Genomic DNA, 18821 nt, shown 5'->3' with positions numbered 1-18821 from the left:
TGATCATTTACAGGAGAAGTCACATTACAGTGCAGTTTATATTCTAAAGTCAGCGCATGGTTGGGGTTTAATCTTATTTTAATTATATAAGTGCACCCCATTTACCCATTTACTATTTAATCATCGGGATATAGTTCTTTAGTTTTTGGCAATGAAAGATACATTTATTTGTTAAAAATGTTGAATTCAAGAGGTAATCTGTACTGAAACATAATGACTCATGCCGGCCATCACGCTTAACCTAAAAGTTTAAGCTGTAACTCCAAAAATCCGACAATCTGTGGTATTTTTTTAATGTTGGGGTTTGTAGTTCTTGGGTAGATTTCCCCCAATCAGTGCAAGAGAAGGATTATTGCAATACTTTGTGTAAATCAAGAACCACTGACAGATAAAACTCTGCCTTTGCTTATCAGGGACAGTCCATTATATTATTCTGTAGCCTACAGACTCCATCAACAGTGACAGTATTTGTCCTGTTACAGCATCATGACCTGCATTCCCAACACACTTTTATAAATTGAACAGCAAGAAACAACAAAATGAATGACAAAATAGAGCTAGTACTGTAGTTAAGTACATTTTTGAGATACTTTTATTTATTTATTTATTTTTTTACATATTTTAGTATTTCCTTTTCCTGCTACCTCATACTTTTGTTACTTTTCAGATTCAATCAATGAATTGTCAACAAATAAATTATGTTATAATATTATAGATTAAAACTTGATTGCTCCCTTGATGCAATTCACAAGTCACCCAGCAGTGCTAATTAAAATTAGCACCATGTTACCAGCTGCAACATAAGTGATGAACACATTAATGCTTCAATACCTCTTATCTATTGTAATGATAATAATTAGGAGTAACATTTTTAATGCAGAACATTTACTTGTAACACTATTTTATACTGTATACACAATAAGCTATCACTGAACCTCTGGAATTTTTTCTCCACACTTCTGGCAGATACCAAAATGTGTTTTTAGATGCAAGAACATCATAAATAATGGGATAATTTGGATAATTTAGTTTTCTGACAAATGATTTTGAGGTTAATATCTATTTGAACCAGAACTACCCACGCTGTACTTGAAAACTTTTATGCACAATAGTAAGGGGGAAGTATGAAAATGGATAGTGACCTTCCATTACTGCTTCCTCTCACTAGTTTTTAAACAAATGACCACAGTCAGTTAGCAGCTAATAAATGGGCCACATATGCAAGTTTATCCCAACTGTTCTGCCGCAGTGGCTGCTGATCTCCTGTTAATGGAGTCCTCCAGTGGAGCCCTCCAACCCTGGTAGCCTCATTAGACTCTATGCCCGCTGTGTGAGATGAGCATGAATGGAGGGCAGCAGCACAGGGCCTCCTGGCTGCAGAGTTGGCATTGAAACTGGCATCTGGGAGCCCCAGACATGAGTAGTGTGTCTGATGGGATTAACTGGCTGTGGCGAGAGAGAGACAGAAGAGGAGAGGTTGTCCAAGCCTCCAAATTAACTCTGCAAGACTAAAGGCAATCATCAGGGAGAAGGGGGGGCTACGGGAGGACAAGTGCTGGTGGGATGGTTATCAACAGCGAAGGAGAAGGAATAGGAGGCATCTAACCAGCAGGAGTGGACTTAAGAAACATATGGCCCAATACTGTGTTGTCTGGAGGCTGCATTTATCGAGCCAGACAACTTAAAGTCACTGTGGTGGCAGGCCAATAAGTTATTTTATTAGGCTCCAGCAATATATGGTAAAAATCTGGCTGAATGTGAATGGGACTGCATATATGCAATGACTCTAAATCAATGGTCCCTAACTTTTCTTTTCTTTTCTTTTCTTTTGGTCTCTAACTGTGAAACAATGTATAATTTAATTTTGATTATTCTTAAGAGGCATGAAGAAGTAAAATGAAACACTATTTCACAGGAAAAGAGCAAAGATTTATCTGCAAATGCACTTATTTGATTAAATATCTGCAAAACAAATTTAATGTTTGTGTTTTTCCCTTTAATATCCTATGAGGAGGGTTGCAATATAGCTCTTTAACAATAACTGTGACATTTAAAAAATTTAATTTTTAAATTATGTAAATAATACATATAAGATAATATTGTATACATAATCCAGTGTCTCTAAATAGTTTATGTTTCTCCTTTTCCCCCCTCTTTTGTACAGCTATTGTTACAATCTTTCCCTTCATTTAAATTTTGAGTGCAATTAATTTGCCAGAAAAAGAGATAAAATGCAAAATAACAAAGTAAAAAAAATATTTAAACTGACAGTATTTTTTTTCTATATAGATATATCACAATAATATTGTAATTATAAATCAGTTTAGTCTTAAAAATCATGTAGTGTAAATCTGAAATATTGATAGCCCCATTTCATGCACCTGCAAACATCTTGTGACCCCTTAGCTTCATCCCCCGGCCCCTGAGAGGGGCTCAACCCCAAAGTTGGAAACCACTAATATATATTATAATGTGATAGTTGTAATTTATTCATATGCATCTGTTTAAGTTTGCATCTCTGAGAGAAAAATACCTTTTATTGGCTGGAGAAACAAACATCGGAGAACACCTGTTTGTGCATTGCAGTATTCTCGTAGTGTGATGAAAGAGTGTGTGTGTGTGTGTGTGTGTGTGTGTGTGTGTCTGTTTGCTCAGTATGTGTTGGCGTGTGTGAATGACAGGCATGAGTGGATCACCCTGCCATGACAGAGTCTATCGATCAGTGTGTCAGCGCCGGGGGAAAAGGTTAATCTGCCCGATGCCAGCCCCGTGCCTCACCCCATCTCTGGCCTGCCCTGCATCCCGCCCCGGCCCGCTCCCTCTCTTATCAGGATTAGAGGAGTGTACAAAAGGGCAGAGTATTCCCAGGACACACACTGACCTTCAATAATCCCACCAACCTGCCGCTCTGCTTATAATTAACATCAGGAACAAAGAGAAAAATCCCTGGCCTGCCTCGTGTTCCTCTGACTGAAAGACTAAAACTGGAGAAGGGAAAAGTTACAGTAGAGTTTCGGACTGAAAGCACAGAGACTTGCTTCAGTAATATGTTTTGAATGGCCAGGAGAGCCAAGCTGACATTCTGGAGGTGCTGACTAGCCTATCCCTGCTCCCCAGTGCACACAGCCTAAACACAGATTGGAGGAACATGCTGAACCAAGCAGGGAGGCAGAAAACTGTTCTACCACTGCTGTGGTGAAGGAATGTTGAGCACAGTGTGGAGGACATGTGTGCATGTGTGTGTGTGTGCGTGTGCATGTGCATGTGTGTGTGCTCGCTTGCTCACTCACCGGGTCTTGGTTCATCTGCACTATGAGTTGTTTGACAGCGTGCAGCGTGGGGTGGGCCCATGGAGAGGGATCCTGCCAGTGACGATTCAGGTCGAAACCCATCAAAGAACACCTGTACACACACACACACACACACACACACACACACACACACACGCACACACACACACACACACACACACACACACACACACACACACACACACGCACGCACAGTTTTAATGGAAAACTATATTGCGTGCTGCCTTACAAAAAATATTCCTAATGATTTAAGGTATCACAGGTATAACCATCCCTGCAGAACCAAGAGATAAGTGAGAATGATAAAAAAATTATTACTAAAACAATAATGTTGTCTCCTGTCAGAAATGGTAGATATCACATTTATAAACCACTTGATTGGGCTTTAATTTAGCATATTTTAATTAATAAAGAAGTGAAAAAAGTAGAAAAGTAGGTGCTGTTACTGCGCACCTTTTAGCACCACGGAGGTGAAAAGAGAGAAAGATGATGTTGATTTCAATAAGGAGACTTGACTGACATTAAATGCTCAAGTCAAAGGGAAGTCATGAGTCAAAGTTGTTAAAGTCCAAGTTGAGTTGCAAGTATTTTCTTCTATTTGATCAGATTGAGTTTAAAGTAATCAAATGTGTGATGTGTCGCTTCGGTCCTTTCAGTATTTTTTGCATTCACCCTAATCTATAGAAATATTTACTTTCTTACTCCAGTTTATCAGTTTTACACTTCCCTGTTTATAGTTCCCTGTTCAGTTTAGGGAACACAAAGATCTAGACCTAAAGTTCAGACCTAAAATAAAATAAAAACAAAAATTCCCACTGTGACCTTTTGGTGGCTCCCTAATAGATGAATGGATGCAAACTGGTACTATATAGAGGTGTATTGCCACTCTTAAGTGATTCCAGCAACCTTCAATTACCATAATGGGATGTTTGCATGTAAAGATGGACTCTGGGTGGCCCTGTTTGTTGCCATGTGTATATCTTTGGCATTTACTAAAGCCCTTGGTAATTATACAGGAGTTACTGATACTATAGAGCATCTGAGCAGTGCAGCCAGCCATGAAGAAAATACTCATCCCAGGTTAACTGACATTGATTCTTTGCTCTGCATGTATCCATTTCACTCGGCTCTGCACTGTATCCTGCAGGGACGGCTGTGTGTGTGTGTGTGTGTGTGTGTGTTAGTGTTTGTGAGAGAGATGTATGCATGGGTATGAATGAGCATGTGTGATTGGTGAGGTTAGGACCATCACTACTCACATTTTGTCAATACGCTGCTCATCGCCACTCAATGTGAAAGCAAGCTAATGAAAATAGCCTTTAAGCAGTCACCAATCACAGTCAACATTATTATAGAGACTGTCACTGTTGGGCTGCAACTGAGCTTCCCTGCAAATATTTTTGGAGGCAGTGACAAAGCACTGCCACTAGATGGCACTCACAAACACACTGGGAGCACGCTGCTGATGCTTATCTCAGTGTGCATTAGTATTCCTGGGGCTGAGCCTATTAAGTAAAAGGCAATTATGAAGAAGGGAAAGAGAAGAGAGGAAAATAGAGGAGAGGAGGATGCCCACAGAGCTGCAGCAATAGTGTTAAAGACAGGGAGGAGGAGAGGATGGACAGAGAGACTGGCAGAGAGAACAGCCCTACGGCCAAATACTATCTTCGAACAAATGCACTGCTGTGAGCTATATGAATTCATTAAGCTCCCTAAAGGTGGAGTTAAGAGGATATAATCCCACATAGCAGGAAATAAAACCATGTAATGTGTGAATTCTATTCTGTGTTGCATTCAAATTAAGAATTAAAAGATGCATGTTTGCATACCTGTAGTTGCCCAGGTAGACTCCATCAGGATTCAGCATGGGGACTATCTTGAAGATCACATGATCTCTTAGGATCTGAGCCACAGGATGCTGGCTCACCAGGAAGTCGATCACACCTATCAAACGTACACATAAACACACACACACACACACACACACACACACACACACACACACACACACACACACACAGAGGGAAATAGACTTGAAAAGAAAACCGAAGACGGGCTGGCAGTTAATTGAGTTTTGAGAAACAAAAGGAGAGGGAAGGACAGCGAGGGGGCATCGTCAGAATCGGGGGAGGAATAGGAGACGTCAAGCCCAAATCGATACAAATGGAATGGAGCTGACGGCGCTGGAAAAACAGACAGCACACAGCGGGCTGGAAGCCAACTCATCTGATTCACGATGATGCACACACACACTGCAACACACAACTGATACTGTAGGTAGATTAGATAGAAAAATAAGTCGCTGGATGGATGGATGGATGGAAGGATGGATGTATGGATGTATGGATAGATAGATAGATAGATAGATAGATAGATAGATAGATAGATAGATAGATAGATAGATAGATAGATAGATAGATAGATAGATAGATAGATAGATAGATAGATAGATAGATAGATAGATAGATAGATAGATAGATAGATAGATAGATAGATAGATAGATAGATAGATAGATAGATGGATGGATGGATGGATAGATAGTCACTTTCTCTCAAACGGCATCTCCACACCTTGTTAGCGTTAATGGACTTTCCTCAGTCTGTTTCACTGAGTCAAAGTAGTGGACAGGGACCACTGCTAAAGGTAAGGCTGTGCCCTCCGTCCTTTTATCGCACCAGACCCTCGTCTCTTCAAACCGCCTACCTATAAACAAGGAAGTGGGACCCAGAAGGAGCGAACCTGCCCACTCACCTCAGTCTGAACAGGAGGCAGGGAGCTAAAAGTCATTAAATCCTGCTAAAACTACTGTACCGCACAAGGAGACAATTTCCCAAAGGTTCTCAGTTTTCAAACTGTTTTATTAGTTTTGAGACAATGCTACCCTATGATATCCTCAGATTGTGTTTCCTGAGATATTATATAGAAGCACAAGTTCTTGTACCTATTCCTGTAACATATAGACATCTGTGGTTCAGGTGCAGAACATTTGTCTTGAAAAAGTATAAAAGGAGCAGTGTGTGGGATTTAGGGGGATCTATTGGTAGTCTTTAATCACCTGAATCTAAGAATGGTTCTGTTATGTGAGCTGAGAATGAACCCTTCATATAACAGGTTTCAGAATGCCATTTCAAACCGTGATATCGACGCCTTTGTGGCGGTTTGCCTGCAATCGTGCCAGAGGTGTGATGGGGGACCAAGTGATCCCGGCTCTGTCCCGCCTTTGGAGGCAGTAACAGAGGCGTTGCATTGGTGAGCTTAATGTGGACTGGCAGGGCTGGAAAGACGGAAAATAGATGACCTACGTTACTTGTGATACCAACACTCATGTAATAAGAAAGATGACGAGCAGTTCCTCCAGGATCATCACTCGCTGCTTTCATCGTTTATTGTACACGTACTGCAGCAGTGGCAGTATAGCACAGTAGCACAGCTGCTGTCACACGCCACAAATGTCAACTCCCACTTTATTCCACGATGCCAGATTGCAATGTGAATGGACGCCAATTTTGCCGGCAACACTCGTTACGGCACTTTAACAGGAATTTTGCTAAACACATTCTATGAGGGGCTACACAGTCTGTCATGTTGCACCATCATGTTTCTGCAATACGTCAAACTTGTTACTGCAAATCTGTATTGAAAACTTGGTTATGGAGTTCAAAATATTAGAGCAGTTATAAAGCATAGGAAATTTAACAAAAGATCCCTTTGAGTTGCATCATGGGAAATGTAGGATCCAGACAACTGCTTCAAATGTTATCAATCAATTGAATGGGCATTATCAACGGTTATCAGTCTCATAGATATGAGTTAGAAGGGGGCTATTAGATGCATGGGTCAAATAAACACAGGCATTTCACCCAGGAAACCAGTGCATGTGTCTTGCATGAATGTGAACGTGAAATGACAGTTATGTTATAAACATAGCTTATGTTTATACATACACATATTGCCTAGACATAATCAAATACTTCAGTTTAATTTCACAATTAAGGGAAAACATTTAAAATAGGTAGTACAGAATATTGGGATCTTGAATCATACTGCAAAAAATGTGATGTTGCATTGTTTTGACAATTCTTTTGTCACTTGTGTCACTTGCAAATCCCAATGGCAAAAATAGTAGGTGTTCATTTAAACAGAAAATATATTGAATAACATGTTGACTAAGTAAATAAAGATGTGTACCTACGTTTTGAACACCACCTATAATGAACTCAGACACATTTTGGTTCTGTACGACTAAACAACATACAGGTCAGCAATGCTGCATCTGAATCTATGAAACAGGGCATCGACCTTATATTAAAACTTTACCTTGACAAATAAAAGAGGCAGGAGACTCTCCAGGGTGAACACGAGCTGTAAGAAAGACCAGCTTCTTCTCCCTCTCTGGATCTAGATGATCTGCGGGGCGAGAGAGAGGAGCGAGAAAGGGGGAGGAAGGTGTAAAGAAAAGAAAACGGGAGAAAGAGGTGGTGTTGTTAATGCACAAGTTCAAGTTGACATATAGAGGGCAACTTTAAAAACTCTTATGTTTAGATTAGACTAAAATATTATTATCTTAAGGTGCTATCAGAGTAAGGTACACAAGTATCCTATTACAGTCCAGTGTGAGAGGCCGGGTCAAAACACACACAGACATGGCCGTCCATTTTTAGCCAGACACACATGAATCAAACATCAAACCAACACAGGGCACAGAATATTCAACTGGGCGAGGTGAATTATAGATCTACAGAGGTCGGGATCAGCCAGCAACAGGTGTGATCCGATAGAGGTCTTCTTTGATTTAAGTCTTCAGGTCTGGACAAAGACTTCTCTCTGGCTAGACACTTCTCTCCTTCCCTGCTCTCACTCTGTTGGACAGTTGAGTTGGACCTTGGAGACTTTTCTTAAACATTTTCGGTCTATTGGTGGATTTTTGCATATATAGTTAGTTGAACCTTTCAAACCTGAAAATGTTCAAATGGAGAGATTTTCTGAAACAAAGAGGGGTATCGGGTTCTCCCGTCAAGACAATTCAGAACATGGACCTTTTATTCCTTCATTCTGGAGATGTGAATGACTAGGTTTGAAACAACTATTTACAAAAGAAGGATCTTAAGTGTTTGCACATTTTATTTGATAGTTGTGAGATGTTTGTGGGTAAATTTCGACTGTGTCCAAAAAAGGAATATAATGAGGAAAAAACGGTTGTACTTTTGCGAGTTCTTCAGTAGCTTGGAACATAGCAATATGGATTTGATAAATTTACTGTTTCTTTGACAAGAAATTAGACAAAAATTAGCTTGCTAGTGCACCTCACATCCCTTGACTTAACTCCTTACGGCTAGGAGGCTACTTCACTGAGAGGAGAGTGTGTGGCAGCTCTCAAAAGCAATTTTTGTTTCCCTCCATGTCTCTCCCCGGGCTCTGTAAATTCCAGAGTGAGTCTATGGTGAAAATGCTCAATTCTAAAAGTCAGAACCAGTTGTAAGAGATTATTTTAACTTCCTTTATTACCGTAGATATTTTGAGGATCATTCTTTCTCACATTTCTCAAATGCCGTGCAATAAACAGACTGCATAAAATAAAAACAAACAGCGTCCGTACTGCGATTCTAGCCCAGTTGATAATCACAGAGGTCAAAATTTTGCTGTTTTCTTGGCCAGTGTTTCTCTTCCAATCTGCTGTTGCTAATGGATGAAAGTGATTGCGCGCCTCATCGCTATACACAAACTTAATATCTTATCGATTCGTCCACCCGCTTCTGCTGAGCAGAGAAAATGCTAATTAGCAACAGGCTATGCACCTTTCCTTCTCCTTAATTCCAATTTAGCCTCACAGCAGTGTGTGTGTGCTTTTATGTGTATGTGTGTGTGAGAGAGAGAGTGTGTGTGTAAGGGGTTGTAAACAATAAAAAAAGAGAAAAAAAAGCGTTGTTCCATTTAAGTACTCTCCCTCTGATTTTATTTCGTTTTTCTCTCCCTCTGCCCTTCACAGAGACAAATGGCTTTGCCATTCAGGAGTCTCCGTGGAGCGGGGCGGGCCGTTTGTTGTAAATGTGAGTGCTTGCGGTTTGGCCGGCCGCTGGGTGCTCGGTGGCTGTGAAATTCCATCACTTAGAAATTCTACTTTGGCCTCGACCCCAGGCCACCACACAGGCTCCTGATACAAGAACACACACACATTGTACTGTACAAAGCTGCAATCAGGAACGAGAAAAAAATCACAGGCAGACATACACGCAGCCTTTCTCCCTACAGTAAAACCAAGAACCCAGAAAGTTGTGAGCCAAACCAGAGGCAGCTGCCAAGGTCCCGACTGTCAGGGAATTCAACCATCGTGGCCATGCTACATTTAGTCTCAGTGCTAGTGTGCCCTTGCTGCTTCATCAAAACAATCTCTTACAGCAGGCTCCTGGAGCTTACAATGGATCCACTGTTTATCCCACATTGCTGTGTCTGTGTGTGTGTGTGTGTGTGACTATGTCTCCTCAGGGCTCTCACAAACGCTCCCCAAGTAGCTGTTGTGTTTATGTGTCTGTATCTCTGCATTCCTCTGTATCTGGCTGTGCTCAGCCAAGCATTGTAGCACAAAATTAAGTCCCACTATTCCATAGGCGCCCCGACGCCGAGAGGGAACCAGCACCATACCGAGCACCACAGCTCGACTGCATGGAAAGGGAAATCACATTTTTTGGCTCAGGTGGGAGTGACATATAACATGAAGGTGAGGGTCATGTTCTGGTTGAACACAGCGCTGCAGGAGCATCTCCTGACCTCAAGGTGTCAGTAGAGATCAGCAGGCGGGGGGCCGCCACGGAGACGGGGAAAGAGAGAATGAAAGACAGAAGAGAAAGAGAAAGAGAAAGAGGGGAATTTGACTGAAAGGGAGCTTTCAAAAGTAACAGAAATTATTTAACTCGGTTTCCTGGAACTCCTTCTCTCTTTGCAGTTTTTATAAGAAATTGTAGTAGGAGGGTAGAACAACTCAGAACAATGTTTCAACAGTAAATTCCTTCCATGCTGAGCTGAATGTCAAACCAACATCACAACCATTTGTATCAGTAGAAAGACTTTAATTCATTTCATCATCTTTGTTTGTCTTTTGGGATGTGCAACATTTTCCTCCAAGTTTTTAATCATGATTGGGTTTGCATTATGCTGTATGTGTGTACATTAGGGCGGCAACTAATGAGTATTTAAATTATTGATTATATTTTTGATTAGTGGATTCATTATTTAGAGCATGAAATGATAGAAAATAGTCGAATATGCGCGGCACAATTTCCTGCAGCCTACTGTGACATTGTAAAATTGCTTCTTTAGTTCAACTAACAGTCCAAAACCCAAAGATCTTTAATTTACATTGATATAAATGAGGTTTAATGTACATTGGAGAAGCTTGAATCAGCATATATTTTACACTTTTGTTTGATAAATGACTGTAACGAATAGTCGATTAACAGTTGCAGAGTAATTTTCTGTCCATTGACTGATCGATTCAACAGCAGTAGCACGGCTGTGCGTTCATTATGGCTGAGAAAAAGGTGAATTTCTCTCCTGCTGTGTGTGTTTGTTTGTGTAGATGAAAGAGGTAGTCTAGTCTGATATTTCGGTGGTCGACATATATGGGTTTTTAATAGCTGATACAGATATTTAGAGAGTGAGGGGCTGATAGTGATAATGTTGTTTTGTATTTGATAAAATACAACAACTTATATATAAAACATAATTACAACAGACACACATTTTTTAAACTTAAATGAAAATGCATTGTTTATTTAGTTTAAAAAAAAATTGTACTGCATTGTCTCTGTTTGCTTAAGTAAGGTACTGTACTCTATCAGAAGTGCACTTATTTTAATTTTTTTCTAAAAAGTGTCAACTAAATAAATATCCACACATTATCAAAAAATGAAACTTTGAAACGATTAATTTATCTGAAAAACAGCATATTATCATCAGATAGAAAAAATAAAAGTGTGTAACACATTACATGAATAAATAATAAATAAAAACTGTTAATATAGTACCTGAAATACTACACTTACATTTCCCATAAAGTTGTAAAATTTTTTTTTTTTTTACCTCTTTCCATGAAATTACTTTATTAATCAATCTCTTCCAAACATATCACAATGAAAATGAAACCACAATTTACAGAGGATTGTGTCTGAAAACACAATTATTCCAACTTTATGGGTGACCGTGTATAATAAATTCATCATCAGCCTTGTGAAGGCAGGCATCAGCCAATGCCAATAAAGAGCGTGAGTATTAGGAGGGACATACTCTAATATCTTTTAAATATTAGAGAATGTGGTGCACTAAACATTGAAATTAAAGGTAGAGACTGGCCAAGAATCTTCCCTCACTTTTTGTGTCCATGTAACAGAGCAGCCACACATGTTGAAAAAGAGGAATATGGTGCTCTGTGATTTTAAAAGAAAAAAAATTAAAACACATTCTCTCTAACTTAGCAAAACTACCATTCATCTATATGCAGCTTTTGTGACTGTAATTCTTGACTGCTGTGACAACTTTACCTACTTCTGAGAGGCCATGTCTCTAAATTATGACCCTCTTTAACCTTCACATCATCTCAGTCCTCTGTGGGCCTGTCACAGTAGCTCAGAGAACACGACTTAAAAAAAATATAGAAGTATAGACATAAGGTGGAAAAGGAAGGAGGAAGAGAGTGAATGAGAGTGAGAGAGGGTTTACAGTAAGAGAGTGGGGGCCGAGCGGGGGAGGGGGATCTGACAATGAGTGAGTGAAAGCAGCGGAGGCAAAATTTATGCCCACACTTCCAAATCAAAGTGCTTCCTCAGCATATTTCTCACCTGCCAAAGTCACGCGCTGCACTGTACGGCACATTACTGCTCATTCTCTCGCAGCTCGCCGAGAGGGAAAAAAAAATTAAAGGATGTCAAACTACGATCAGCTCTGATAAATATGTAAATTACTGTAGAGAAGCAAAGTGCCTGTGAAAAACAACATAAATCTAATGGATTCTGAAGGTCAGTCCTGATTGTGCTGGTCAGCTCTTTCTGTGACAGCAGTCCTGGGAACTTTGGGTTCAATCTCATAAGTTGTGACGTGATGTAATTAACTGAGATCTTCGTCATCATTCTTCTTCGGCAGGTACAAAGGAAGCCCTGTCAAGACCTTCTTGAAGCATCATGGCATATATTTAAATACATTTACCCACTTTAAAAAGTAAATTTGATTTAGGGAGTTAGAGGCAGGTTTTGCTTACTCTTTTTTTAATATCAACCGTGTCCAAACTTTGAGACGTAGAGGCTGAGAAACAATTTAAGACTACCGCCACTTATAGGACACTAAATAGTATTTATATTAAAGTAGCTGTATATGACATTCAGAACATTAATATAGCAACAAAAAAAGTTTTGCTGTCTAAAGATATAGTGGAGTAATGGTTTCACACTCCGTCTGTGTGTTTTAATCTGAGCTTTCTTAGTTCTCTGTTGTGGTTGCTGGTCATTGGTGGTTTTTGAGACAAGGGGTCCCTAAACACAGATACAGTAGTCTCCCCTCAAAAACGACCCTGTAGGCCATTCGTACAGGCAGCAAAATCATTTTTAGACTGTCCTCCACTGCCCTCTAGCGGCTGTCGTATCATGAATGACGCTGATGCGGCGTATAAATCACAGAAGTTGCACTCGGGGCAGATAGGTTGAACAAACATTGGAGAACGGGGTTCATGTCTGTGCCTAACGTTTTGTGCACCATGTAATTATGTCACTCCCAGTAGTCACGTCGCCCTCGTAACTACTTCCACTCCGGCATTTATGTCCATTTATTTACTGTTTAAACTGACTTTTTTATAATTCCTTACCAGGATGTATTAGCCCTAAACCTAGTTCAGTGGTTTTGTAGCCTAAATTTAATGAAACTGCAGCCTTTTTTTAGAACAGCGAACCATGCGTCTATGTATAATGACGATTTTTTAAGAACGCTCCGCTTTGTCCCGAAAACTGTGAAATGCTCATATGGGTAATTTGGACAAATGCTCATATTGGTCCTTATGGGTGGTATTGACAGACGACCTCTTCTGTTGTTTAGGTTGGAGATCTTGTTGATATCTGCACAAAGGAGCAAGACACACAAACCGTTTGTCCCTTTTTGTAGTTATTTTGTTTCTTTGAATCTCTTTGTGGTCATTTTATGTTTCTTTGTGGTGTCTCTTCAAGTGACATTTGACAGGCTAACAAGTGCTTTGAAAAATGACGCCAAGGGGTCCTGACCAAGTGTCCATATGTGTCAGGTTGGGAAAACAAACCCTGCTCAGACTCTGAAGCATAGATATGCTCTGAATATCGAGTTGAGTCCCTTTAAACCAGATGAAAAATGGAATATCTAAACTCTTTGGCACACTATGAGGAGGTGAAATGCACTGCAACATACTGCAACCCCTGTACACAGTGATACAATAAAAAACAATGTCACACTGGCCACAGCTTTATAACACATTATACCACAAGTCTCAAACCAAGGCCTCTCTATATCTCCCCCCTCTCTCTGCTCTGTGGGTTTTACACTGTAATAAATTAGCCTCACTTTGGCGAGATGGCAACAAGACACGCTTGGCGCCCTGCTCAGTGCGTCATATCGAGGATGGGCGCGAGCTGTAAATTGTCAGTGGCGTTGAATTTATACAGAGCCTTGGGACGAGACGCAGCACCGTGTACTGCCCAGCTGAGTGAACCCCAACAAGCATCAAAGCTCTGCACCTCTTCACACCCCTCCCACCACTCACTCCACCCGCTGACACCACCCTCTGCCACCTCAAGGACAAACAGTGAGAGAGAGAGAGGAAGAAAGACAGAAGAAAAAAGGAAGACTGAGAGGAACGGGGATATGCGCTGAAGTGCGGAGGGCTCTAAAGTGATAAGAGTTTTATGATGCTGTTTTCTTCTCCAGGAATTGACCAGGTCCCTGCCTTAAAATTGTGGTGTGTGTTTGTGTCTGTAGGTGCTAGAGAGCCTGTGGCATGTCTCAGATTTATTCATCTCATCTTATTGTAGGGAGGCAGGGGCACTGCCAAGGCCTCCTCACACATTCATAAAGCATCCCCTGTCACTTCACACACCACACATTACAGCTAAACTCTGGGTGAGGTGAGGGGGGGTGGGGGGGTATGCTGTAAGAGAGACAAATGGTGTCCCTGCATACACACAGCTAATTGTCATACAATGGGGCCACGGTGTTTTCTCTGAACAGACGAAGAAAGAAAGCTACAGAGGAGAGGATGTTTACACAGGCAGCTGGATGGACAGGGACTCAGGGGATGATTGATACAAAGACAGAGGACACCAAGAGGGAGACAGAGAGACAAACAGTAAGACAGAGGTGAAGCGGGAACAAAGACAAGCAGAAAATAAAAGAAACCAGAACAACACATGAAACTTTACTGAGTTCCTTCAAAATCTAACTCCTGTTATTCACCTCTTTTCTTCAGTTCTCACCATCACGTTAAACTGTAAAACCATATTTGATCTCATCATATTCAATTATAATTTCTGTAAAGTATATTGTAGTTGCTTTTTTAAAGCCCTCAAAATATTGGACTAAAAATACTGAATACTACGTCACACTCAAGATTACCGCGTTTTAGTGCAACAAGACGGAAAAAGGTTATTTAATCGGGTCAGGGAAGTTGGGTTTACTCTAGCCAGGTTAGCGATTGTTAGAAAAAACAGATGATAACAATGCATTATAGGGTCATTTCCAGTTGGCAACCTCCGGCTCAGTGAGGTAAACCAGGAAGTACCTTAAGCTGCATTCTACCGAAAATTCCAGCAGTGGGTGCTGACGGTGGCTGCAGAAGCATTTGCGTCCATTCATTTTAATACAAAATGAGAAAACTTCTCACTTGATTTATTAACTCAGAATTTTTCTTAGGACAACACTAGTCTCAAAAAAATCTTCTTCAAGACGATTTGATGTTAATAGTGTAAATAATGGCCCGATTTAGGAGAAAATAGAAGATAAAGAATCGTATGATTTGGGGAGTCGCTACCTTTCATTGAGGCTAGCTGTCAGAAGAGAAGCAGAACAATGTGTATCCATGGCAACGTGTCAATAACGTTTAAACAAAACAATAGATAATAATAGACACTCCAAGGAGTCGCTGTTCTTTTTTCTTAGGTAAGTAACGTATATTTTCTTTTTGTTTTTTGACAGCCAAAATGAACATCCCAGTTAATGCTCCAATTAATGCTAACATGAATTAGCAGCAGCTTCTCTCAGTCAGGTTGAGGTGTAGAGAGGAGTGTAGTCAGTGTCGTCAGATCCCTCTCGCTCCTCCACAGTCCAAATATGGTCTGCTCCCCGTTTCCCAAAAAAAAGATGATGACACAAGATGCTGACGAGTGTAACGCTGACCTCGATGCCTCAAATGAGCAGTCCACAAACCAATGGGTGACGTCACGGTGACTATGTCCATTATTTATATAGTATATAGTTATGGTATTTTCCACCTTTAACCACCGTGGCAACATGTAGTATGTGTGAACAACTGATTTAATAAGATAAATAATACAAAAGTGCTCATAAACAGTATATCCAGTTCCAGAAATGTCCATTAACTTCCCAGTTTAAACTGAATGCACCCTGACATGAGCTAACTATAATTATAGTCAAGCCAATGAAGCCATTTTGAACTCGACAGATGGACAGAAGACAAAGAAACAAAGGAGACAAGAGACAGAGACAAAGAGAGTCACACTGGCTTGGGTCTCCATCATCTACTCATCTCTACACCACTGTACCGCCTCCCTCCTTCACTTCCTCTCCGTCTCCTTTGCCATCGTATCCATCTAGGATGTGTGTGTAGCTGAAGAGAGCAATCAAAAGCAGAGATGTGGTGGTCAGAGGTGTATTTGAGTGTGTGTGTGTGTGTGTGTGTGTGTGTGTACGAGAGGGAGAGAGAGAGAGAGAGAGAGAGAGAGAGAGAGAGGTCTTGGGAGGGGATTACAATGGCCGTGTCGAGACACATCCAGACAGAGAGGGGAGGCACAGAGAGAAGGAGAGAAAAGAAAATTGGGAGTGTCATAAAGGGAATGAAGGGTAGAGAGGGAGAAATAAAGAGAAAAAGAAAGAGAGGAAAAAGAGACAGAGAGAAGGGCGGGAGCAGAGGAAACCCTTGAGATGACAGCATGTAAATACGCCAACGGCGGGCCTCTAAAGTGGAGATGAAGAGGCGGCAGGATAAAAAGCTCTGAGCGCTGTGTGATTATGGATCAATTTGCCGCAATCAAGCCCCCTTATGGCTGGTCCCTGTGAAATGGAGAGATTTCTGCTCCTCAAGGGCAGCCGTGATGACAGTGGAGGTCACAGACGATGGGAGTGGCAGAGTGACAGAGGGAGACACGCTGACGGAGGGACGGGAAGAAGGGGAAACGTTCTGTCCCAAACAAGGTGTTAGCCAGCCATCAGCATTCAAGCCCGAGCTGAGCGGCTTTATAATTATGTTAATGATGAAAGGTGGAGATGGGACGAGGGCCTTTGGAAGCAGACAGTGAGCTCTGGTCCTGTCAGGGTCACACATGTCAAGTCAAGGGGAAGCACCACGACAATAATGATCTAAATGATTAAAATACCAACATGATACTAAATTAGAAGTCAGAAATGAGCTGTCTCAGCTGTAACCACACCCAAACAGCCTAAGGCATCAGAAGAAATCAAATAATGTATCAATTTCTTCCTCAAGGTGTACAATATTAAGACATAAATGTTTAATTACCACCAGGGAGCTTTGCTGCCATTCACTGAATTAAAAGGTTGGAACTACCAAGGTTGAATGAACCATTAACTTCTTTGGTGCGTCAGTTTGTCAACACGACCTTGTCAGATTTAGTCATCAGAGGGAAAAATATTTGATTAATATATTGTAAAATCTTTTTACTTTTCAGTTCTTAGAGCATAGTAGAGAACATTTTGACAGCAACAAATAAACAACATGTCTTGAAAGCTTTGTCATACCATATTATGTTTTTATGTTACCTTCGATTATTTTATGTAATGACTTCTTATTTTTATGTTTATGTCATGTTTGATCTTTCCCTATTTTTGTTCTGATTTTTATTTTGAAGCAGACTGCGTCTGTTGTACGAAGTGTATAATATAAATAAACTTGACCTGACCAAGGCGTGTTGGTGTACTGTGGTATGCATTGTCTGATGTGCATATCAATGTGTTGCCAAGTTAGTAGTGAATTATGGTTGTCTGATACTGAAAGCTGTATATTTTAATAACACTGTACAAAGTTGAGAATAAACAATAGCTATAAACTCTCTCTGCAGCACACAAGTCTCATGCTTTTGCATTGGGACTATGTTAAATTGCATTGTCAGATTAAATACAGATAATATAATAAAAGAGAGGGATGTAATAAATTAACATGTTGGAGGAAATCCAAAACAAAATCTAAAAAAAAAGAGAGAAATAAAATGTGGTAAGGAGATCAGTAACCTTTCTTTTAGGCAGTGGAACGGTGTAATATCACAACATATTTATTTAAAAACACATTTCATTTTAAAATAACTAATCCAAATGTCAAAAATGTGTTTAGGATGCCACAAAGGCGGATAAATTCAGCCTCATGACCGCTGTCTACTGTGCGTATGTGTAACCTTTATTCATTGTCAGGGCCAACAACAAGCTTTTCTTCATGCCTCTCAGAAGCGAGCCCGTATCTCTTACAGTCACACACTGTTTTATGGAGCCCAGTAAGTGTAGAGAACAAGTGTGATAGACAGTTGGCACAGAGGGCGAGACAGAGATTCACTGAGAGAGAGACAAAGAGGAGGCTCTGTCAAGTATCAAAAGCAATAGGCCCTTTTAGCGATATGATACGGACGTCTGGCGCAAAGTCAGAGGCGGGGACTGCTTAGGGTTTCAAGGCATTGGTCACAGGCGTTTCTAAAACCCTGACTTCTCCTCTCTTGCCTTCAGAAAATGATGACAGGAGGAGAGGGACATAAAAAGGAGGGATGGCTGGTCTGTGCGCGGCATGATACAGAATCAGAGGCAGCCAGTAATAGCCTTTTTTGAAGAATGCGCCACTGAACTTTAAGGGCCGTCTTGCTTGAAAGGACAAGTTACAAATAGGAAGAAAGGAGAGGGAGAAATGATTTCCCAGGGATATACCCCCTACTGCGCTGCCCTATTGCTGCACCACAGTGTAGGAGTGTGTTTGTGCATGTGTGTGTGTGTACTGTACATGATTGTGTATTTGGAAAATGCAACATACTACAGGGAAAAACAGCTACACATACACCTGCACTGGAGCACTATACGGACAAAGAGGACACAGTTTGTTCTTAAATGTCAGTCAAACCAGCGTTGCTTTTCAGAGAGGAGCTGTAACTAAAGCCCATCTGACAAGCAGAGCAGTCAGACAGTCGGACGTACAGACAGAAGTGATGTGTAGTTCTTTATTACTCCGTCTTTTCCTACCTATCAATAATTTCTGAGCCACAACAATACAGCCGGGC

At 40.7% G+C, this 18821-nt stretch overlaps 1 protein-coding gene across 1 annotated transcript in view; it reads right to left on the bottom strand.

Annotated features, from left to right (window-relative positions):
• agbl4 (AGBL carboxypeptidase 4) overlaps positions 1-18821 on the bottom strand; it is a 318197-nt gene that overhangs the window by 25481 nt on the left and 273895 nt on the right. The window contains exons 7-9 of the mRNA XM_059341738.1: positions 7630-7719; positions 5141-5255; positions 3291-3402 (exon numbers count right to left, since the gene is read on the bottom strand). Of these exons, the coding sequence (XP_059197721.1) occupies positions 3291-3402; positions 5141-5255; positions 7630-7719 (317 nt within the window). The remainder of the gene's footprint in view (positions 1-3290; positions 3403-5140; positions 5256-7629; positions 7720-18821) is intronic.

Source organism: Centropristis striata, chromosome 9, assembly GCF_030273125.1.
Source record: "Centropristis striata isolate RG_2023a ecotype Rhode Island chromosome 9, C.striata_1.0, whole genome shotgun sequence".
Classification (NCBI taxonomy): Eukaryota; Metazoa; Chordata; class Actinopteri; order Perciformes; family Serranidae; genus Centropristis; species Centropristis striata.
Note: the sequence above shows the minus strand (reverse complement) of the source record. Positions and strands in the feature narration are given on the sequence as shown.